Below are 25314 nucleotides of genomic sequence, written 5' to 3'. Positions count from 1 at the left end.
GGTTGGCTGGCCATTCCTCATTCCAAAGATTTTGAATTCTTATTCATGAGCTGAAAACAGCAATATTGTTGGTACTGACATGCAGAACGTAACAAAAAGTGGCTCAAGTCAGTGATGAACTTGTCAATTTTCCTCTCTCACCATTAAGAGGCTTTGACCCTCCAAAAGTAAGGAGTCCATGTCAAACTCATAATCTTACAACAACAATAACAACTTGCATTTATAGCAACACACAAAGCAGCTGGAGGAACTCAGCAGGTCAGGCAGCATCTATGGAGGGAAACAGACAGTCAACATTTCGGGTCGAGACCCTTCGTCAGGGCTGGTCAGGACTTGCACTTACATATTGATTTTGGCAAAGTAAAACACCAAAGGTGCTTTAATAAAATTTGACACAAAGCCATGCGACCAAAAGCTTGGACAGGTATTAAGGTGCATCAGAGGTGGATGAGGTGACAAAATTTAAAGGAATCCATCACAATCTTTGGGAGCAAGGCAGTCACCAGTGAGGCTAGAACAGGAGAAGTGTGGAGATTTATGGAGCAGTATAGGGTGGGAGAAGGTTACACAGATGGGGAGGAACGGGGGGGGGGGGGGGGGTGGAAACAGTCTTGAAAACAGATAATTTACATGGACAATAAGCAACACCAAAATAAAGAACATTTATATTTTGTAACTATATTTTGGGCCCTTAGAAAGCAATCTGTCACTTATTACTCAGTAATGGTGGTAGGAGGTAATGAACATTTTTGTACAGAGAAATTTGCAGTAGAGGAGTCATCACCCAGAAGAAAACTGAAATAGGATCTTAAACCAAATCAAGTCACTTTCCTCTCTTCATGGCTGTGGAAATGGATCAGCCACTTGGGCCAGTCTTAAATATATTTTAAAAGAACACCTTAACACTCAGATTTGCAGTCCTTTATTACACAGCACAAGCATATATATTTGCAAAAGATTTTCAGCCAACCCGAAATGATACGTAATTGCAGTGCTATCACAGTGGCCTTTTATGTCTCCTCACACCCTCCCCCCAACTCCCCGTCACCTCCTCCATAAGGAGACCACCCATAAGAAATCATTGAAAATATGCAGCCAACTGCTTTGAACAGATGTTCCAATTAAACATAATCTGAAACTAATGGAGGTACCATCTGTCAGACAGGACACGATGCATTTTAAAAATGTAGTGGTGGGCCGTGCCAGATTTCACTCAAGCTATTCTAATTTTTAATTTTTATAAAGCAGTCTCACTTCTGTACATTGATCCTTAGCAGCTTGTAAGTTGCACCTACAGAACTGTAAAATTGTTCCACTGCTGTGAGCGGATGGTGTGCACGGCTCAGCCCTCTGCACTGGAATGCAAGTCCCTGGGAGTTTTTTTGGTAAGAATGAAGGCAAATCTAAATCGCACCAGTTTAGGATTAAAATTAACACTGGACATCAGGCATTCTGGAACCTGTATCTGACTGTCGGCAGTTAGACACAGGTTCCAGAATGCCTGATGTTCAGTGTTAATTGATGTCCAGTGTCAACACAGGTATTGGGTGATATCTGTCAATTTATTAGAGGAAATTGAAACACATCTCTTGCTAACAGATCTGAGTTGCAAAGGATGTGTTCTGATCCCTGTATTTATCAACTGAAAAGAAAAAACATGCATAAAGAAAAGCTGAAATAATAATTTTGAAAAAGGGTCAGTAGATTGACCAGGACCTGAAGTGATCAGTTAAAATTTCCCCTCTAGTTCCTCAAGAGAACTCTGGCTTTTATTCAAAGATTACACCCAGAGCACTCACCGAGCCTTCTCTCAGATGCTGATATGTTTGCATTGAGCCAAGGCTTGCTGGCTGCTGCTGGCAGTCCTGAGTTTAATTGCCAGGATTCAGTTGATCAAACAAAATTAGGTCCCAGGCTTGCGCACACGCATTACGAGTCACAGATTTACTCATAGATTCTGAGGGCCAAATCTGTCACTATACTTCATCGCTGGTCTTGCCGTAGAATCTAACAGCACAGCCCAGACTTGCTGGAAATCTCCTCTCATGGGGCCATCACCTTTCAAATTCTATGCCAATCAGACACATGGGTTATGCCCTCGTTTCGCTGCTACCATCAGGCAGGAGGTAAAGAAGCCTGAAGTTAAACACCACAGGGTTCAGGAACAGCTACTTTCCTACGACCATCAGCTTCTTGAACCAATCTGCACAACCTCAACCCTACCTCAGCAATGGAACACTACGGACCACCTCTTGCACTACTATTGTCTCTGATTATGGGTTTTTTTTTTGCACTAATGTTTTGTTTTGCACAGTTTTTTTCCTTTCTCTGCACTAACTTGTACAATTTATGTATAATTTATGTTTTGTGTGTTGTCTGAACCTAAGTGCTTGTGATGCTGCTACAAGTTTTTCACTGTACCTGTATCTCACACAACCATAAACTCGACTTAACTTGACATGGAGTGGAGTCTAAAACTGCACCTATTTCAATAGTGACTTTGAGGCAAAGGGGAAGGTTTTCTAAATCATTTTGCTTTAATTTCATGTTCATAATTATTTCAAAATGCTTTATTTGTTTTGAATTAACTTTATTTATTTTAACCATTTTAATACTTTTTATTTATTTACTTCAAATTTAAGTGTCTTCAAATGTTTCTGAAAGTTACAATGCTCTGCCCTCAACTTAGTTGCAGGGAGAGTGCCTCCACCCTGAGGCCCAGATTAAGGGTGAGTAGGGTCAGCTAAGTCAGCCCTCTGCATCTGACACAGAGATGTGCAGATGTGAGGGGATTGCAGGCAGAAATTCTGGACATCCAGGATTGGCAAGGTCCATCCCTGTTGTATGTTTGCTTTTCCTCCCATCATTTGGGCAGAATGTACAAGTCCTGTTTGTTCATTTCCATTCTTTTCCACATCTCCTTAGGACAGGGAAGGAGCCCAGTCAGCCCACCAGGTCTATGCTGGCTCATAAAGCAATCCCATTTGCTCCTTATTTTCCATGTAACCTATTCTCCTCACATTCCCATCAACTCCCCCCAATTCTACCACTCACCTGCACACAAGAGGCAATTTAGAGTAGTCAATTATCCTACCAACTGGTATGTCTTCAGGGGAGAAACCAGAGCACCCAGAGGAAACCCATATGGTCACAGGGAGGACATTCAAGCTCCACACAGACAGTACATGGGGTCAGGATTGAAACCAGATTACTGGTTCCATGAGGCAGTAGCTCTACTTAACTGCACCACTCTACCGCCCTGTAAATGGAACAAATGTATAAACCTTCGATAGATTCGGCTGATATAGATTAATCTTTTCCCTTCTAGCCTTTGATTACCAATATCTCACCTGGGTAGAAACAATCACAGTGAAATCCTTGCTCCTAAACAGAAATCATAAATATGTAACCCAAACATCACAAACCTCTGCCATCAGAGAAACAAATTTTATAAAATAATTCTAATGTGAAATCACGCTAGATACAAATCATTGTAATTAGCCATTGAACATTGCTTTAAAGTAGTAAAATTTACCAAAATGCATTACCAGTAGCAAAATAACCCCACCTGGATCTGGTTTACATTTGTTTGTTCACAATGGTATGAACATGTACAATCAACAGGTAATGGCCCAAATAAAAGCCATGATAACAGAACATTCAATAATTTTTACAGTACTTCACATCAGGTATACCAGCGTGGTGGTAAAAGGACAAAAAAAGGGTCCAAGTTCATATCTCTTTCTTGTCCTGTTCAATAACCACAGGATTCAGTAAATATTGCTTGTTAATATTTTTCTTGTTTCACAATTTATGAGCAAATTTATAACCCAGTTTCTGGGACCTGGGCACATACCATACATAGACTGCAGGACCAACACACTGTGCCAGGGTACCGAGGTAAAGACTCACAACCATCACTGCTCACAGCAGGAGCTCTGAGTAAGGCCTGCCTGTCACATGGCACCAGAAGTGGAGGCCACATGCTTCCTAATAGGAAGGGAGACCAAACCAGTGACAATCAACTCACGCTACTTGTTCGCACTTCATTCATAGTGACCTTGGGAAAAGCCTAGAAGATGTGTGTAGATTGGACAATGCTGCAGGTTAAGATCATTTAAAAAGGAGCATTGTACAAACAAAAAACAGAAATTGATCCAAATGTAACTTCCAGCTATCACAACAGTGAAAGAAGCAAAGACAATGGTCCCTGGATATACAAGTTAAATTAGATCCTATCTTAGATCCTACTAAACATTAAAAAATATAAGACTCTAGCAACTTCTGAGAAAAGATTTATTTAATCTCATTTAGTGGTTTTGCTTGACCTACCTGTGACAGAGAAAAAACATAGAACAAAAAAGCAACAATGCTAAACCAGTGCATGTGCTCCTGATTTTTCAGTAAAGAAATACTCATCCTCAGGAAGGTGACTCCCTTCCACTTTTCACCTATTCTGTTAAATACTTGCTATTCTCTTTGCTACTCTCTGAACAAATCAAAGCACAATCCAGCCATGTGTCAATGTACCATGTGCCTGATTGAAAATCCTGGAAGCACTAGAATGTGAAGACAGTTGGAGTGAAAACTCTCAAGGTTCTGCACGTGCTTCCAGGACTGAGGTGTTCGCTTCAGTGAAGAGCTGAATCTTAACTCCCAAAACAAGTGAGGCTGGGATTAGGTCGGAACAAATCTGAAACAGGCAGCAAACCCAGATCAAACCTGCCCACTTGCTATTTAAATGGAGATGAAATGAGAAATAGGTAGCCAATCCTTGCACGGGAAGCCAGCAGGTCATTAAAATATCATGAGGCAAACTGCCTTCTTTTGACACTCATTTGACATTGACCACAAGTAGCTGGGTTTTCCAGGACCTAGGAAACCTGGCAGCTGAAAGGAGGTAAAAAGGGCTGAATCCATGAGGTAGGTGCCTTTATAACATTTCTTAGAGGGCAGAAGGAACAGAGCAGTTACTCTATGCTCTAAATCTTACCCAGTAAACATACAGACCCCTCGATATGTCATCTCCCACCACTGAACTCCCCCTGATACCACCCCAGCCAATCCGGCAGTATCCCCTCTCATTCCTGGGCCATCATCAGAGACCCTGGACTTATTTGGATCTAACACTCCACCCATACAGCCCAACTCTTGACCACCACCAGACCTCTGACTTCCTTCCGTTCCCATTTGACCACCATCAGATACCACGACCATCACCAACTTTATCCCTTTGAACACAAGCCTGCAGTGGAATCCCTCCCACTACTGAAACCCCTCCCATGCCCCTTCTGTACTTGCCATTCACCACCCACTCCTCTGGAACAAACCTCCTCCTTGGACCCCCCCCCCCCCCCCTTATGAAGCAAGCTTCTCACCTGAAAGGCCTCCAAGCTGTCAATCATGGCACCAGTGGACTGCAGCCCTGCTGTTACATGCTGCAGAACATTCAGGAATCCCAGCCGTTAAGGTTTCCTCACCTTACAACTGCCCGCCACCCCTCCCACCCCGTAGGAGCTGCTCCCTGCATCACAGCAAACACCCTCAGCTGAAATCCAGCTCCAGCATTCCATCTCAAAGAGTTGTTTGAGTTGGCTTTACCACACTTTAATCTGTAAACTAATATTGTGAGCTCTGAAGTCTAAAAGAGCAAACTGCCAGCTCGGTGATAACGACACATAGATGCTCCTCTTCTGCCAGAACTCAGGTAGCAGCACCTCAATTCTGAAAATCTGCAAAGCAAAATAATCCATTTTTGTGATAAAATGCTGCTTTTAGTGACAATTATTACTTTTGATTCCAATCTCTCCTACATAACATGTAACACTGGATTAAAGTCTCTGAACACCAATAATCCCAACCACCCAATATTTTATAACCAACGTTTTCCCTTTTCTCTTCAAAACCTCTGTTCAGATTGGAGCAATGTAGAATAGGAACTCACTCAGTGACCTTATTCGCCAAGTTTGAAACATTATTTTTCTCACCTATGCTTAATCACATCTTCACCTGATTCCTACACAATGTGACTCACTACTCATGTCCTGGATTAAAACCCTAGCTGACTCTACCTCTCTCTGGCCCAGAAGCCTTGAGATTAACCGTAGCAACTCCCAACTACATCAGCTTATTCAGCATGGTTCAGCAATCATAACCAGGATCACCTGTTCTATGCAGATTAGTTAAACACTTGGCATTGCCTCCAGCCAGTAGATCACCTCATGCCTTTAAAGTTACTCAGGGGCATGAGCAGAGGGCTCCACTGGGGGTATGAGTTTCCCCAATGATCACTGTAAATTATGAAAGCATGAGTATCTATGTGTGTGTATGTATAAGACCACAAGATCATAAGATACAGGAGCAGAATGAGGCCATTCAGCCCTTCAAGTCTTCTCCATCATTCACTCATGGCTGATTTTTCTTTTAACCCCAGTCTCCCACCTTCTCCCCATAACCCCCTTACTAATCAAGAACCTATCAATCTCTGCCTTAAATACACTCAACGACTTGGTCTATCTGTGGCAACGAATTCACAGATTCACCACCCTCTGGCTGAAGAAATTCCTCCTCATCTCAGTTTTGAAGGGACATCCCTTTATTCTGAGGCTGTGCCCTCAGATCCTAGACTCTCCTGCTAATGGAAACATCCTCTCCACATCCACTCTAGCCAGGCCTTTCAAAATCTGGTAGGTTTCAATGAGATCCTTCTGAACCCCATCGAGTACAGGCCCAGGGACATCAAAAGCTCCTCAATGTTAAGCCTTTCATTCCCAGGATCATTCTTGTGAACCTCCTCTGGACCCTCTCCAGGGTCAGCACATCCTTCCTTAGATACGGGGCCCAAAATTGCTCACAATATTCCAAATGTGGTCTGACCAACGCCTTATAAAGCATCAGCATTACATCCTTGCTTTTATGTTCTAATTCTCTAGAAATAAATGGCAACATTGTATTTGCCTTCCTTACCACCAACTCAACCTACAAGTTAACCTTGAGGGAATCCCGAATCCCTCTGCACCTCTGATTTCTGAATTTTCTCCCCATTTAGAAAATAGTCTCCACCTTTATTCATCCTACCAAAGTGCATAACCCCACACTTCCCTATGCTGTATTCCATCTGCCAGGTATGTGGATATGGATACATATCCACAATGTGCATAAGTTTAAAATGCCCCACCAAAAGTGGTCAACTTTAAATTCCTACACATAATACTTAGATTTGTGTTTATAAATGAGTTACTTAGAATCAAGAGTTTCAAGTCCAAACCCACTTAAGGTTCCTCACCACCTACCTTGAGAGACTACATCAAAACAATATGATGAGATGATGTGGACATCCTCTCCAGGGTGTTTATGAACTGGTTGAGAGAGAAATATCTCCTCCTCTCTCTCCAAATGTACCTGCATCCCAGTTACAGCTTCTATCCTGCTGTTATCAGACTCTTGAACGGACCTCTTATACACTAAAAGATGAACTCTTGATCTCCCATTCTACCTCAGCATGGCCCTTGCACTTTATTTGTTTACCTGCGCTGACTTTCTCTGTAACTGTAAAACTATAATCTGCATTCTGTTTTCCTTTTTATTACCTCAATGTACTTATGTATTGAGTGATCTGTCTGGATGGCACGCAAACAAAAGCTTTTTACTGTGTCTCGGTACATGTGACAAATAATAAACCAATTCCAATTATTCTTGGGCTTTAGGATCCTTTCTTTTATTACTTAAGAGCTTCAAATCATGCAGGAGAAAACTTCATCATGCCCCACAAATTGCTGCCACTGAAATAACATGAGAAGAAAAACCTCTGAATCCTGAAAACTGGCCCCAAAACCGCAACTAACTAATCCAGCTAACAATACAAGTCAAACGGTCAGTGTCATTCCTACAACAGGAATACAATGAGGTGGGATTGTTCCCATCCTCAATTCTACCCTAGCCTCGGGTGTTCCGTGGGGAACCAAATTCAATGGAAGTGTGGACTTTTATCCAATATTGGAGATGGTATTGAATATAACAGTCCCTAGGCTTTTGTATCAGGACTAAATGTCATTGTGTTAGATAATCGTATCCCAAATTGTATCCTCCTGTGTGGGTAATGCAACATAATGGGACTACATAGATTTATTCAAGATTTACCCAGTGTACAGCACATATAAAGAGGTTATATAGTGGTAACTCATCCAACTGTCTTCCATGTGCATCAAAATGGAATGAAATTACTCTGCTCTAATCCTGCCTGCAACTCTTTGCTTCCACTCCATAGATCTTGTGCAGCCAGCTACATTGCAAGTAAAATTGCTGTGATTTTCTAGGGCCAGGTAATAAATAGCTTGGATCTTCACAGCAGTTACTCCGAGTAACTTTATTTCCAATTTGAAGCTGTTTTACTGATTCATACATTGGGAGCCAATATCTCAATAATGGGTATTAGCACAATGTAAAAGCAACTTAACTGTTTATAAAAGTGTACTTGAAACTCAGTCCCTAGATGGAGGGAGGGAGAGTAATGGGATTAATTTAGCAATGAGCCTATACATAGGAAACATGGGGATAAAAACTTTCTACCTCCTGCATCAAGTCAGAAGGCCCTTATATAGGAAGTGTAATGTAATGTGAGCCTATATACTGTATGATGCAAGAGACAGATACATAGCAACATGCAGGCATTCTAGGGTAGTGCCTCTGGATGTGACCAATATAGCTTTATTACCTAAAGGCACACTCACAATAGCATTAATACAGAAACTTCTATGTATAACAGATTCACCTTCTAGCAGAGAACAGTCTGTCAATTTCTTCCAGCGATTGTCCCTTTGTCTCAGGAAGGCAAATACTTATAAAAGCAACTGAAGCAAATCCCACCAATCCATAGAACAGGAATGTCCCAGAGAGTCCAATGGTATCTGAACAGAGAAAGAGATGGGTGCAAGTGAAGCACTGGCATTTGTTCTTATTATTTTCCAAAACTAAATTACACTGCAACAATAAGTTCTTCATCAGCTGTAAGACACTTTGGAACTTCCTGCAATCATGTTCATTGATGCCAATTTTTCAAAAAACCTACATTTATATAGCACCAATGCATTTTACAGATACAGTTTTTGAAATGTAGTGACTTACAATATAAAAAATTTAGCAGCCAATTTGTAGACACTGCAGCTCCCACAAACAGTGATGTGGGATAATTATTCTTCAAAAATGCCAGTCAAGGTGTCAGTACTGGCCAAGACACAGGGAATAATTCCCCTACATTTCTCTAGAATATTGTCTTGGGTTCATTTACATTCACCTGAGAAAGTAGGCAGGTCCTCAGTTTAACATCACAAACAAAAGTCATCACCTCCAACAGTGCAGCACTTCCTCAGTGTTGAACTGAAGTGTCAGTCAAGATTTCTGCACCCAAATCATGGAGGGGGATTTAATTCTGGAACCTTCTGACTCAGAGGAAAGAGTACATCCAACTGGGCCACAGCTGATACATTTTAACATTAAGATTGCCCTTTGGGTCACTTACCACCAATGACTTCTTACTGTTGTCAAGCTCTGAACAAAACCAATGACTTAATACCCTATCAAGCGATGATTCTTCTTTTGCCTACACAAGGTATCTCCAGTCTAAACAGATCAAGACTGCAAACACCTTGAATCTCCACTGTCAATGATGACATTTAATATTTATATTTGTAAATAAGAAACAGCCTATTTTTTTGCCTTCACACCCAATAGTTTTACTGTCTGTCAGCAGTTTTTGAGGAATTGAAATTATTGAATTGTACCAGCAAGAAAGGTAGGCATATGACAGTAGAACAACATGCAAACTCTGCTGGATTTGGTGGGGCAGAGTATAAGGGGTAGTGATTTAACATGCTATTGTAAACAAAGCAATGAAATAGTGTGGCATTATACAGAGGGGTAAGTAGATTCAGTAAGGCAATGTACAAGGGGTACTGGATTTGCTGCGTCATCACATGGGGGGGCAATTGGTTAGGCAGGGCAATCCACAAGCAGCAGTCAAACTTTCCTCTGCATTGATTTAATGAGTCAATGGACTGCCAGGTTATAAGTTATGCCAACGTCTTACACTTTGTTGGTGCCACTTACACCAAACAATATCTCAAAATGCACAGAGACGGTGGCTGGCACTGACCAGAGATTATAGGGCTTTCAGGAAGATGGGTGAAGATGAATAGCATTGGAAAGTGATTCTTGACAGGCATTCAGGAGGACAGAGGTAAGAATCATGTGCCATTTTTGAAGACACATATCCTTTATATGTGTAGGTTAATATGCCTAATAATAACATACCTAATAATAAATCTCCCCACCCACGCATGCCCTTTGTGGAGCCCATGGCTTACCTTCACCAGTGGCATCAACTAAATGGGACACATCCACCCATCATCACCACCTTGAAGCATGGACCTGGACCAAGCACTAAACTACTGATTTGCTAAGCAGTTGCTGAGATTCGTCAATCCACTCTGTGTAAGTACTTCTGAGACATTTTGACAGAGGAAGGCCCAATCTAAAATCCACTCACCAATAACATCCAGGAACGTCACTGTGACGATTAGGTTCGCCGCCCAGTTGAAGCTAGTTGAGAATGCAAATGCTCGACCTCTTATTCCAGTGGGGAATATCTCACTCAGAACCAACCAAGTCACTAAAAAATTAGACCATTTTGTGTTAAGAATTTGGCATTGTTGCTACCAGATGACATGAAGAGTTAATGATCAGGCAATGCAGGAACAATTGATCAGCAGTCTTGAATTACTTATTTATAGTTAGTTTGTGGATTGAAATGTCATTGAAATGGACAAAGCAAAGCTGTTTATATTTTTGAAAAGATTCACATTTTATTTTTTTTGTAGCTTTGGAAGTTGTGACTCGGGAGAGACTAGCAAACTACTGTCCACCAAATGCAGTTCAGATATTCCATCTGTGCCCTTTTCCCTTATTTCTGCTGCCCCTTTCCCATCTACACCATATCTGGGAATGACCAGCAGTGCAGCGACTTATAAATTGCACTTGCCACTTTTTGTTTTGATTTGCAACATTAACACACATACAACTTGTTATGAGCAAAACACCTTCGGGTTCCAAACCTGGGCAAGTCCACAAATTGGATTCATGAACCAGGGGTAGAGAATTGCCAGCCTATGTTTCCAACCAAAATTCCAGATTCATTTAATTAACTGAACCTAAATTCCCTTCCTCCTATATAGGGATCTGGGCTCATGAATTGAGAAGATAGCATCAGTAAACGTGACTATGGATCTACCTGGTGAACACAAAGCTCAAAGTGAGTTTCTAATATCTTAGAGGAGATTTACAAAGATTTTGCATTTTAACTACAAGGTAAAATTGGATAAGCTGCAATTGTTGTACTGGACAAGACTGAGGGAAGTCTTAACCAAGGTGTATAACATGCCAAAAAAGAATTAATAGGAGTCAAAAACCAGGGAACATACATTTGGAGTAATTAGTCAAAGGATTAAAGGAGAGCTGAGGAAACATTTTTTCACCCAAAGGTTGGTAAGGGTCTAGAACTCCTAGCCTTAATGGGTGATAGAGGCAGAAAACCTCATCACACTTAAAGAGTGTGTTTGAAAAGGTGACCTACAGGGCTATTGACAAAGTACTGGAAGGTGGTTCTAGTTTGGGTAGTTTTAGTTTACCCAACACAGACTCAATGAGTCAATTGCTCCTTCTGTGTTGTAAACTTTCAATGATTAAGGAACATCTGCCATCCCTTTTGGTCTGGCCTTTATGTGATTCCAGTTCGACAGCAATGTGCTTCACTCCTGAATACACTGAAATTACATTGCAAGTCATTCAAAAAACAATTAAAAATGACAATAAATGCTGGTTGCACCAGGAGCCCTCAATCTTAAATTAATACTATGAATCGCCAGTGGTATAACTAGACTGTAGGTTGCTTGAGTTCATCATCAGCTAATAGTCCTTCTGTATATTTTCCACTTTAAGGGACCCTGTTATCCACATCTGGAGGTCTGCCTGCTGTTTTGGTCTCTATACCCAATAATACTTGCCAAAGAGCATGCAGCAGAGATTTACTCGACCAATTTCTGGGATGACCTTTCTGAAGAGATTGACTAACATTGGCCAATACTAATTGGAATTTAAATACAGAGAGATGATTATACTGAAGCATTTAAAATTCCAAAGGGGATTGGCAGAAGTGAGACTACTTCCTCTGATTGTAATGTCTGAAGCTAAAGGGCATGGTCTCAGGGCAAAGGGTTAGCCACACAGGACTGAGATGTGGAGAAATTTCTTTGCGTTGAGGGTTGTAAACCTTTGGAACTCTCTGCCCCAGAAGCAGTCTTACTTAATCCCTGAGTATACTCAGAGCTGAAATGGACAGACTTTTGGACACTAAGGGAATGAAAGGATATGGCGGTCGAGTGGAAGTGTGTTTTAAGTATGTCAAAGCACACATACCATATGGCCTGTTCCGGCTCCTGGTTCTAACCTTCTTATCTCTAATGTGTGTTATAATCATTCTCTCCCTGCTTTGTAGGCTGTACACTGCAACTTATCAACACTGGCTCTTAACCATAAAACGTCAGAAATACAACCATACTTACTTGGACCAAATCCAATTGAATAAGCACTGACAAAGGCCATCATGCTAAGCAGTGTAATCCAATTTAAAGCCAAATGTTTGGAGGTTTGAAGAGAGTTTTTGGGCATTTGTATGTCATGATTCCTTGTTTTCCTTGAATGGAGTCCTTTATCCAAATTGCTTGGAGTACTCAGTAAGCCCATAACACTGGGAAATTGAATTGTCTGCTCACTGACCAGAGTGTTACCCTTCTGCACATCAAGTGTTAAATGTTGTTTGTCCTGGACAGATAAGGATGAATTATGACTCATGTTCAGAAACCTCTCATTGGTGAATGTTAGATTTGTTTTCCAAATAATTGGCTTGGAGACAGTTCCACTGGAGTTTACCAGGTAGTCTGATTCATTGGCCTGAGTTTTGATTCTGCAAGTCTTGTGCAGTTCCATTGTAATGGTCTGGCTGGTGAATGCAATCACAGTGACTGAAATGGACATTACTAAGCAGCCACCAAGGAGTAGTGTTCGCCTCCCAACTTTGTCAGCGCATACCATGGCTACCAACGTCGTAATGACCTTTACTATTCCCAATCCTACAGAAGCCAGGACCGCTGAATCATTACTCTGAAATCCCACCGATTTAAAAATGGTTGAAGCATAGTATAGCACATTGGGTTGTCCTGTCAACTGCTGAGAGAGCACTAGACCCAGTGCCACCAGCAATCGGGCCCTCATGTTGTCTCTGGCCCGAAACAAATCAAGGAATCGGTACTGGCGCTGGGATGCCTGAGTCGAACTAACATCCTCTGAGTCAGGACTGTCGTGCTCCCCGTTGTGTAGCTGCAACAGAATTTTCTGTGAATCGTCAACTTGGCTTTCGACCTTCTGATAGCTTGAGGGAAGGAAGAGGATGCAGATTCCCTGCAGAACTGCCGGGCCAATGGCCAAGCCAAACATGTACTTCCATCCATTCCGTACATCTGACCAAAGGTAATTTAGTGCATAGGCACTCAAGATGCCAACTGTAATGCCTACCTCATAAAGTGACACCAACATCCCTCTTTGATGGGGCCAGACCATCTCAGAAACAAATATACAACACGCAGTAGAAGAAATGGATAAGGCAAATCCAATGGCTATCCGACCACTCACTAGCAGTGTGAATGAAGAGGACAGTAATAGGATAATGCTTCCAATGCACACCAATCCCACGCTCAGAATGATTGAGTTTCTCCGTCCATAGTGATCAATCATTATCCCTCCAACCAATGAGGCAAAGAGAGCTCCAAAGAGAAGGGCGCTGACCAGGATTTCTTGCTGCAAACAACTAAGGCTGAAGACCTCCTGGAGTTGCAGTAAAGCACCAGAGATGATTCCCAATTCATACCCAAAAGTCAGTCCACCGAGGAAGGCCACTGTTGATGACAGCAACAGGACAGACGAAAGTTGGTCTGAAATGTAAAACAAGTATTTACAATATGTTCAACCTCAGGTCTAAAGAAATGAACAGGTAGTCACTGAGAATTAATGTGGTTATGCCTGGACCTGCATCACAACAGTCCTTGAGAAGATGCAAAGAACCTTAGGAGGTCACTTAAAGTACCAATGTTAACCTATTGCCAGAGTAACTAGAATAAGAGAAGTGGTTGATTTCCAGTGATTATTCATGGGCAAAGCCCAGCATATGGTCTAATGAAGGTCAAACATAACAGTGGTTGAGGGATAAGTGCTGTTCAAATAGAAGGAAGTGATCACCATGTAGCAGTGTGCACTGCCATACAATTTTCAGTAAGATTGGGAAACTAAGACACATAATTAGAGATGATTTTCATTATCGTCATGGAACAAAAGCTTTTTCCATTGATATTATGGGTCAAACCTAGATGTCTAAAGGGCACAGTTCAGGTTAGATTGGGTTTACAGGTTCACTGATTGTTAGAGAATCTGGATTCTTTTTGTGCTTTGGTTCTCTGGACTCAAGAGATTCCCTTTCCCTAATGAAACTGCTCAAACCATTAAATCATTTCTAGATGTTAGGAAATAAGAACAAATGGACATTGAAAGAGCCAGGGAGCATGAACTGCTTCAATGCCACAAAGGACTGTGGAAGTACACTTCAAGGTATAACAAACCAAAACATTTGCCTACAATCGCAGAATGGAAAAATAATTTATCAATGTTATAAGCTTACTTGTAACTAACTAATAATTTATCATTAATAATGCAAATTAAGATCTAATCCATATTCTTAATGACGAACAGTCATCATTTTCCATGGGATCATGTGATTGACCTCCTAGTAACAGAGGTCTAGTTATAGTTCCATGCATATACGTAGACATTATAAGTATACTGTTGAAACTGAAGCAGCAGCTGTGGTTCAGATTATAGGGCTCTTGGCTTCTGAGTCAGCGGGTTTTGTGTTCAATCAAGGGTTGACTACAAAACCCCTGGCTGTACCAAAGGAGTGCTGCATTGTCGCAGGAGTTGTCTTTTGGCTCTGATGTTAAACTGAGACCTCCTCTGCCCCTGTGGATACAAAAGTTCCCAATGCTTTACTGAAGATTAGCAGGGGGAGTTATTCCCAATGTATTAGCTGAAATTGGTCCTCAATCAACATTAGGGTTCTGTCCTACAGAATATGTGGTCCTTATTTCATTGATATTCGGAGTGGGAATCTTGGTCAGCATGGACCAGTTGGGCTGAAGGGCCTGTTTCTGTACTGTATTATCTATGATACTATGACACTAACTTGCAGTGCAAAAATTGGCTACCATGCTTCCTACGGCAGCTGTAAAGGGACTCAGGACAACTTCAAGCTTGAATGCTTTATAGATGCAATCCCTGCTTTTTGAATGCCGCCCTACAATATTGAAGGAAGCAGAGGAAGAAACAAAAGCAAAAGTTTCATAGCACATTCCATCAGTTAACTTCAATTAGCCCCTGTGCAACCAATGCAAAAATAAAAATCAGCTGCCTGTCCTTAAAAAAACAAAGACTGAGGTGGATCAAAAGAACATTAGGAGCAGGAGCCTGATCCACAGAGAACTTCCCACCTTGTGCCACTCCTGAACAACAAGTTAATGGGGCAGTAATCAGGGACCCTCTACCATTCAAGGGAGCAACAGATTTCTCTGCCACTGGCAGCTTTCAGGCCTAAAGAGAATAGCACTGGGAAGAGTCACAAAAGTCGTAAAACATCAGTCATATGAGCACCACAGCTGATATGAATCAGACCATATAACCAAAACATTGTTGGAATCCCACCAATAAAGGAATCTGCATGATAATGTCAGCTCTCCCAGGAGCACTGTGATTCATGAATTCCTTAACCAATTGAACCTTGCCAAGTTTTTCCGAGATCAGGACTGCTCCATTTGCTGGTTGCGGGGTGACTTTGTCTTGTGGACTGTAACAGTGACTCATGATGCTCTTGTATAACCCAGGCATCAGGGTGGCAACTTATGCCTAGACTGAGCCATTCATCAATCAGTCTAGCATCAGGCACAAGCAGGTGGCGAGACTGCTCCCTGCCTCCCTCTGAGAAGTTGGCCACAACAGTCAGACTGTGCTGCACAATACTGGCAGAAATAACTGTGTGTGGGGCATTTCTGAAAGGCAGTGCCCAGTGAAGCAGAAAGATAGTGCGGAGTAACATACATCACCTGGAACTAGGGATGGGCTGGTGGTGGAATCATTGATGGAAGTTGGTTAACTTCTCCCGAGATACTTTTCTTCCATTCATTGCTCTGTCTGCCAGAGCACAGTTCCCCTGGGCCTTGACAATAGTACCTAATGATATCCTTTCCATTCACTCTGACTCAATTACTGACAAATTGGTAATTGGTTTATTATTGTCACATGTACCAAGATACAGTGAAAAGCTTTTGTTTGCGTGCCATCTAGACAGATCATTCCATATACAAGTACATTATGGTAGCACAAAAGGTACAAAAAACACAGAATGCAGCATGTAGTGTTACAGTTACAGAGAAAGTATAGTGCAGCTAGACAAATAAAGTGCAAGGGCCATGACGAGGTAGATTGAGAGATCAGCAGTTCATCTTAATACCAAAGAACAATGAGATCCCAATTTGCAACATAGAACCATAGAACACTACAGCACAGAAAACAGGCCATTCGGCCCTTCTAGTCTGTGCCGAAACTTTATTCCGCTAATCCCATTGACCTGCACCCAGTCCATAACATCAGCAGAGTACAGGGGCAGAACTGTGTTGTATGATCGTCTGTAATAGGAAGATGTATACCTACTGCACTGGAACGGGTGTCACAATCTGAAGAACCTATTGGACATAGGCAAGTTGCACTGTGAGCTTCTGGCTACTCTCCTTCAAACCAGTGGGCCCTAATCTAGTTCCGTGTGCTGGAGTTCTTGGCATGGAAGACCTGAGGAACCAATGGAAAAATATCTCCATGCTTCATAAAGCCTTCCATTTCAGTAACCACAAGGAAACAGGATCAGTAGCAGGAGATGCTGCCACCCAACATGTGCTTCACTGTCACTCCTGAAAAACTCAATGTTGGCATAAAATTAGTCACTGTCTACCTCACCTCTAAAGCAAACCAGAGACCAATGTGAGCAGCTGTCACCTTTCTCAATGGAGTCCCCATAACCAAATGTGAGCACCTGTCAAGGTTCACTCTCTCTGCTCCGGGAGAGACAACACCAGCCACAGCCACAGGCACTGGCATTTTGCCACACTTAAGTTAGGTGCTGTTTGTTTGAATTGTACAGAGTGCAAACATCACTTCTTTTTTCATTGAGAGATCTTGACATCACAACATACAAAAGACATTTGGATAAGTACACAGATAGGAGGGGCTTAGAGGGATATGGGAATAACGCAGGCAAAGGGAACTAGCTTGGTGGGCACCATTGTCAGCATGGACAAGTTGGGCCAAAGGGCCTGCTCCATGCTGTATAACTCTATGACATCATTGACATGACTAGCATTTATTGCTCATTCCTAACTGCCATTGAGGAGGTAGTGAACAGCTGTCCTTCTGAACTGCTGAGGTTAAAGTACTCCTATAGCACTGTTAGGTAGGGTATTCCAGTATTCCGACATGGCAATGATGAAGGAATGTCCATAACTGGAGAAAACACACTGGAGTTCCAATGCACCTACTGTCCTTGTATGCTCGAAGTTTAGAGGTCAAGGATTTGGAAGGTGCTTCAACAACCTTGATGATCTGGCACAGTTCATTTTGTAAATTATGCACACTACAGCCAGGGTGCACTGGTGCTGGAAGGAATGTAAGTGTTCAGTGATGGATGGGATGCCAATTAAGTGGGCTGCTTTGTCCCAAATGATGTCGAGGATCCTCAGTGTTGTTGGGGCAACTCCATGGATCCGGCAACATCCGTGGAGGGAAATGGACAGTCGATGTTTTGGGTCAAGACCCTTCATCTAGACTGAAATGTGGAACGAAACCTAATCCAGATGCAGGGTCTCGATCCAGGACGTTGACTATCCAATTTCCCCCCTGCCTGACCCACTGAGTTCCTCCAGCAGTTTGTTTGTCACTCCAGATTCCAGCACCTGTGTCTTCAGTAGAGGATCTGACTTGTGACTTGTGGACAGAGAAAGTCAGGAGATGAGGCAAACATCACAGTACAACCAGAACCAGACCAGAAAGGCCTTTGATGTGAAATGTTAACCTTTCCTCTCAACACAGATGTTGCCTGATGTCCTGAGTATTTCTTCCTCTGCTTCTTTCATTGGACAGATCATATCCTTCACTCCTTGTGGAAAACAGGTGAGATTTCCCAAAGAAGCACATCAGCAGTAATAAACCCTAAAATAACCTTACTAACACTCAAGAATCAAAAGCATAAACAACCTGCTCCTCTTCATTTACTAACAAGGAAAGCAAAGTATGGATCTATTGTTAGGTACACACAAAACATACCTTGAAATTTAACAAAATCAAACCATTGTCTTCAGTTCTGGTCGCCTCATTATAGGAAGGATGTGGAAGCTTTAGAGAGGGTGCAGAGGAGACTTAACAGGATGCTGCCTGGATTGGAATGCATGTCTTATGAGGATAGGTTGAGTGAGCTAAGGCTTTTCTCTTTGGAGAAAAGGAGGATGAGAGGTGACTTGATAGAGGTGTACAAGATGATAAGAGGCATAGATCGAGTGGACAGTCAGAGACTTCTTCCAAGGGTGAAAATGGCTAACGTGAGGGGATATAATTTTAAGGTGAGTGGAGGAAGGTATAAGGGGGATGTCAGGGGTAAGTTTTTTTACACAGAGAGCGGTGGGTGCATGGAACACACTGCTGGCAGAGGTTGTGAGGGCAGATACATTAGGCGCATTTAAGAAACTCTTAGATAGCCACATGAATGATAGAGAAATGGAGGGCCATGCGGGAGGGAAGGGTTAGATAGACCTTAGAGCAGGATAAAATGTCAGCACAACATCGTGGGCCAAAGGGCCTGTACTGTGCTGTAGTGTTCTATGTTCAAACTGGGAAACAACTCAGTGAAAAATACTCCACTCACCCATCTCTCGACGAGAGCAGCACCACTTCATCCCAACAAATATTTAAGCGGCATGGTTTCTCCAGAGCCTTTGATCTTTCTCTGCAAACAGATCAGCTGTTCACATACCATTAATTAAAATCAAAACTCTGGAATGATGAAAATCTGAAAAGAAATGGCAAATGTTGGAAACACTCCACAGATCAGACAGCATCTGTGGAAAGAGAAACAGAGTTAACATTTCAAATCGAAGACTTTTTCATTGCTAGTACTTGGAATCAGTGCAGATTGCCCTATTGAAAGTACAGACAATCCTTACTAATCTGCATTATCTTAACATGTTGCCCTTACTAGCAGCTGTTCCACAGCAGGAAGAAAGAATGAAGATTGGCATGTGACATAATGTGAACCACTAGAAAACCACTCGAGGAACATCAAGGAGATTTGTCGTCAAGGCAACTAACGCATTCATTAATCAGAGTTTCATTAAGACCTACTGAGGACAAAAAAGCACAGCAAATTATTAAAGCAATGTGATATGCATGAACTTCATTACAGGCAGTGGGATCAGTACACATTGTAACATCAAAGTGTCCAACCTCACCTGCTTTTACTGGATGCTAAGGGTACAGTTTCCATAGAAACCAAAAGCAAATACATGGACCAATCCAGCGTAAAGTTTGATTTATTTGGTCATTTCATTTTAAAGAGAAAATACCTAATAATGATCATTCATCAATACTGATTTCGTCCACGATTGACAGCAAACTCCCTGGAGGTTAGTAAAACATTTTGATGTAAAACAGCACTGAATTCTTACTTTAAAGTTATTGTTAGTGTACAAATCAGCATCACTTTTCTCATAAATTTGGTGGATGAGAAATAATACACATGCTGAGCCATAAATAACGGAGGGAAAATTGAGAGCCTGGAGTATCTCAAACGCTAGGAATTGAGGCTGAAGGTTCTCACAGTAGGAGGCAAAAGCTTGAAAAATATCTCATGGTGGGACACTGAAGCTGGAATATCTCACACTGTGGGATAATGGAGGCTACAAAATCTCACACAGTGGGATACTGAAGCTGCAATATTTCATACATTGAGTGTTGGAGGTAGGACAGATCCTACATTGAGTAATGGAGCTTGGTAATCTCTAGTTCATTCTCCTTGTTAAATTCCTACTGCCACAGTAACACAGGTGTTTTGATTAATGTGAGGAAAGGAGATAAAATAATTTGAGTGAAACTTGGAACCCTCCTATTGTCATAGTTATTTTTATATAGCATTGTTAGTTTATTGCATAGTATTTTACAGAAGGGAAACAGGCCCTTCAGCCCAACTCATCAATGCCGACCAAGTCACCTACCTGAGCTAGTCCCATTTGCCTGTATCCCCCTAAACCGTTCCTATGCATGAACCTATCCAAATGTCTTTTACGTGTTATAATTGGATTCACATCTACAGCTTCATCTGGCAGCTCATTCCACATACCCACCATCCTCTGTGTGAAAAAGTTGCCCCTCTGGTCTAAATTTTTCCTGTCTCAAATCTATGCCCCCTAGTTTTAGTCCTGCCCTACCCTGGGAAAAAGACTGTGACCATTCACCTTATCTACGCCGCTCATGATTTTATCAGGTCACCTCTCAGCCTCCTGCGCTCCAGGGAAAAAAGCCCCAGCCTGTCCAGTCTCTCCTCAAGTCCCCCAGACCCAATAACATCCTTGCGATTTTTCTCTGCACCCCTATCAAGCTTAATGACATCCTTTCTATAGCTAAGTGACCAGAACTGCACCACTAAAAGGCATTTCCTTGCACCATCTTTAACCCTCAGGAGAGACAGCAGGATGAGGGGAATGTGTAAAACAGGAGATTTGATGTGAACTTATACCTTCAATGACCTCTGCTGCTCCTGGTCACAGGTTCTGTGGCAGCTGAACCAACATAGGGTGGCACAGTAGTGCAGCAGTCAGAGGTGCCGCTGCATAGCTCAAGCAGCCCAGGTTCGATACCGACCTAGGGCACTGTTTGTGGGGAGTTTGCACAGATTTTCCAGCAACTATGTGGATTTCTTCTGTTTCTTCCAACATACCAAAGATACAGTGGTAGGCTAGAGACACAAGAGACTGCAGATGCTGATATCTGGAGCAACAAACAATCTGCTAGAGGAACTCAGCGTAGTAGGAAAAGAATTGTCGATGTTGTTTTACCTCAAATTGTTTTTCCTCTTTCTTTCCTCACATTAATCAATACAATTTCTACTCAATTTCTACTGTTACTGTGGCAGTAGAAACCTAACAAGGAGAATGAGCTAGAGATTTAACAAGCTCCATCACTTAAGTGTAGAATCTATCCTACCTTCATCTCTCAACATATGAAATATTGCAGCTTCAATATCCCACCGAGTGAGATTTTCTAGCCTCCATTATCCCACAGTGGTAGGCTAATTAGTTACTGTAAATGTCCCTATTGTGTTGGTGGGTGGCGGGAAGATCAAGAGGAGAGCTGACGGACATGGGAGAGAGAATAAGTCGTAGGAAGGTGTGGGGGAATGGGTCTGAATGGGAATGAGAGCTCGATGTCTTCCTTCTACACTTTAACAAAATATGGGAACTATGAGACTGGACTGTTGAGTTGATGGACACATGTCTCCTGTCTATCTGTGGCTATTGTCATCAATTGTCTCATCCCTTGCCCTACACGAGAAAGGAAAGTGTGTCAGTTATTATGTTGCCATTTTCCTACAAGATGTCCCTGTCATGTTTGAATAATTGGCAGTGTATGGAGGCTGTGAGATGCTGGTACATGGTTTGGAATAGTGGAGAGATTATGATAGAGGCTATGAATGTTAGATAGGAGTCTTGATTGATAGCGATTGAGATGGGGGTGTACCGCATTTCGCAAAGTGTGAGACTATACCACTGGTTGTCAGACATGAATTTGACAAGGCAGTCACTGACCTTGACCATGCCTCTGAGGTCATTCATTTTTTTTGACACACTTTGTCCAAGTGCTGGGCATTTCACTCCTAGCATTGACCTTTGACATAGCTCCCACAGTTCCTCGATGATGGACCTGGATGACTTCGTGGTCCTCTCTCCTTCTCTCAAACCTCGCCCACCAAAAGTTCCAGAATCCCATCAGAAGATAAGATTGCCCACTTTCTTCTGTGCTCCATCTATTCTACCAGCAACCTCCCCAAACCTTTGGAATGACTGCAACTAGTGCCAGAGGCAAGGAGTACCTAATCAATGAGAGGTGCAGGTGCAGTCAGGGCACACACAAGAGACTGCAGATGCTGGAATCTGGAGCAACAAACAATCTGCTGGAGGAACTCAGCGGGTCGAGCAGCATCTGTGGGGGGAGAGGAACGTTCTGATGCAGGGTTTCAACCCAAAACGTCGACAATTGCTTCCCTCCCACAGATGCTGCTCAAGCCGCAGAGTTACTGCAGCACATTGTTCATGGCTTCAGGCAGTACTAAGCCCCAAGGACAATAAATAATGGGTTTAGCCTTGACTGGATAGTGCAATCATGACAAATATGATGGGAGTAGGAATTGGATCATACAAGCGTGATTTAATTGTGCATTGTGATCTTCACGCCCATTTCTAGCACTGTCCATTCTAAGTAAAAGAACATTACTGCATCAGGGAGATTTCCCCTGCACTTGTACATTAAAATAATGTAATTTTGCATTTCTGCTTGCAGAAACCCAGTGTATCCAATTTTGAAGCCTGACAATGTTTCACTCTGAGATAAATAGTTAATTAAGCTCCATCTGATCCCTGGAGCCCAGTGCAGAGGTGGCAGCCATGTCATAGGATTCAACACCATAACAAGCCTGAGCTTGACTGTGATGCCCTCCTTGGTTCACCAGCCCATTAACACTTACTGTCTAGGCTCATACCCAAGGAAAACCATTGGGTCAAAGCGTTAGTTGGTATTCGTGCAAATGTGCTCCATCAGAATAAACTGAGAGATAATTGAGTAACAGGAGCAAGGGTGGGAATCCCGATAGACTTCAAGCAAGATTAAAACTGGCGGGATATCAGAAGTGGTCTGATTTGTACATTCCCCCTGCGTACCTGATGTTTCTTGTTAAATGTTCATCCACTGGTCCAAAGCAAATTCGACCGGCAAAAGCACCTGACATCAGGGAGTAATACCAAATAATTCTCATGCAGTGTAACCATTCACAAAATTTTATCTTGTCTATATTGTTGCTGCGTTGGTCCAAACAGCATTCTAACCCCATTCCTTCCCAGAAAGTAAGCAGTTGCAACAGATGTATTTCACACATTACAGGTGAGAGATATTGAACTTTTAACATTCTTCCTCCGCGGTTCAGCTATGTGCGCCAAAGTAATAACATTTCTATTTAGTTTTGTTTGCTGAAGTTTATAACCAAATCCTCAGAATCATACATGTCAGAACTTTAGGAATATTGTATTAAAATAAGTCAGAAATCTCAATCAAGACGAAATCTATGGTTTTCTTAGCTTAACTTCTTCCGTTGTTTAATATTCGTGGCCTAAAGGCATTTTCCAAAGAACTATTTCCCTCTCTTGCTCTTTCCATGTTTGGTAAGTTACATGGACTGAAATACAAACGCTCTTTTTCGCACATCTGTCTACTTTTGCCTCCCGTTTAACGCAAAATAAAAAGCCGTGAGACTACTTTTGATGAAAAACAGGAAATTGATACCGTTACATTTCGCTGAATGTGAGCCTCTTGAAATGGGGATTCTGCGTCGCCAGTCGACGTGGCAAAGAGTTTAACTGGAAGCAAGAGTTTAAGAAGTAGTTTGTGCAGCTACGCTCTGTGACCACGAGAGAGCGACAGAGGCCGGCTTTACCTCTCCGGGATCCGTTTGCCCAAATGAATCGCAAATTGAGTCCCGTCGTCACCGCTGATGTAAAATGTGTCAATATTTACCGGCAGTCAGCCAGCAGGTTGTGGCGAGGAAGGGATACAAGTCACTGGACGGAATTGAAGAGGGGGAGTTATACAGCCCCTCCAGCGTGTTGCACTTTTCGCTGGGATCCTGTAAGTCAAGTCCCCATATCTTCTAATTCCTTTAATATCCAGAAATCTGTCGATCTCAGCCCCGAGTGTTCTCCCCGCCACCGAGCACCCACTGCCCCTCGAGAAGAATTCTGCAGTGACTTCCCATCTCAGTCCTAATTGATCCAGCCGAGGTTTTACCCCCGAGTTCCAGCTCTCCTGCTGAAGGAAGCAGCCCCGCAGCATTCACTATGCCCATCCCTTGTACGTCTCCATGAGGTCATCTCTCATTTGAGTGTAAAGCAAACTTGCACAAGCCCTCCTCATTAACAGGAATCAACCCAGTGAACCTGCGCTGTGCTGACTACAGAGTATATTCAACTTTGGACAGCGAGACCAAAACTGCACAATGTCCATCAAATGATGACCCACCAAAGTCCTGAACGATCTCATAAGAACATAATAAATGATTAGAGGAGTATGCCCCTTAAGTCTGCCCTGCCATTCAATATGACTGTGGCTGATCTGCCCCAGGCCTCTACTACTCTTCTTATGCCAGTTCCCCTTCGCTTTAAATCTACTTACAGATCTGGCAATCTTACAATGTCCTGGAGATCTCACAACCTTGTCATGACCTTCCACCTCATTGCGTACCTGCACTGCACTTTCGCTGTAACTGTAACACTGTATTCTGCATTCTGTTATTGCTTTTCCCTCGTACTACCTCGATGTATTGATGTTGTGAAAGGATATGTGTGGATACACAAGTGAGACTGCAGATGCTGGAAATCTGGAGCAACACGCACAAAATGCTGGAGGAACTCAGCAGGTCAGGCAGCATCTAAGGAGGGAAATGAACAGTCGACATTTCAGGTCAAGACCCTTTGTATGGATGGCATGCAGTTTTTTCACTGTATCTCGGTACATGTGACAATAATAATAAACCAATAAATCAATTCCCTGATCTTTCAAAAATTTACCTACTTTCCCTTTAAGTACCCCCAATGATCCACAAACCTCCAGGGTAGAGAATCCCAGAGATACGCCATCCTCTGCAAGAAGTCACTATGCATCACAGTTTTGAATAACCACCCCCTTGTCTTATAACCATGTTGGTTTTTTCAAGACTCTCCCACTAGCAGAAACATCTCCCCTGTCATGTCCCTTCAGGATCTTGTATATTTTAATAACCCCTCAATCTTCTAAACCCCAAAA

At 42.4% G+C, this 25314-nt stretch overlaps 2 protein-coding genes across 10 annotated transcripts in view; one reads left to right on the top strand and one right to left on the bottom strand.

Annotated features, from left to right (window-relative positions):
* Positions 1 to 1013: 1013 nt before the first annotated feature.
* slc2a10 (solute carrier family 2 member 10) lies at positions 1014 to 23922 on the bottom strand. 9 transcript variants are annotated; one of them, XM_052031640.1, is made up of 7 exons: positions 23800 to 23922; positions 23181 to 23241; positions 19118 to 19261; positions 12615 to 14039; positions 10544 to 10666; positions 8771 to 8906; positions 1014 to 5732 (listed from the first exon to the last, which is right to left on the bottom strand). In XM_052031640.1, the coding sequence occupies exons 3-7, from the start codon at positions 19146 to 19148 to the stop codon at positions 5642 to 5644; spliced, it is 1806 nt and encodes a 601-aa protein (XP_051887600.1). In that variant the 5' UTR covers positions 19149 to 19261; positions 23181 to 23241; positions 23800 to 23922; the 3' UTR covers positions 1014 to 5641. The 9 variants fall into 9 exon arrangements, with proteins under 9 accessions (XP_051887600.1, XP_051887592.1, XP_051887597.1 ...); XM_052031632.1 differs by having other exon boundaries at positions 19118 to 19310; positions 23800 to 23844; XM_052031637.1 differs by having other exon boundaries at positions 19118 to 19310; positions 23806 to 23844.
* The window catches only part of LOC127579012 (serine/threonine-protein kinase Sgk2-like), a 29509-nt gene continuing 27492 nt past the window's right edge, over positions 23298 to 25314 (top strand). The window contains exon 1 of the mRNA XM_052031646.1: positions 23298 to 23400. The gene's annotated coding sequence lies outside the window, so the exon portion shown is untranslated. The remainder of the gene's footprint in view (positions 23401 to 25314) is intronic.

Source organism: Pristis pectinata, chromosome 16, assembly GCF_009764475.1.
Source record: "Pristis pectinata isolate sPriPec2 chromosome 16, sPriPec2.1.pri, whole genome shotgun sequence".
NCBI lineage: Eukaryota > Metazoa > Chordata > Chondrichthyes > Rhinopristiformes > Pristidae > Pristis > Pristis pectinata.
Note: the sequence above shows the minus strand (reverse complement) of the source record. Positions and strands in the feature narration are given on the sequence as shown.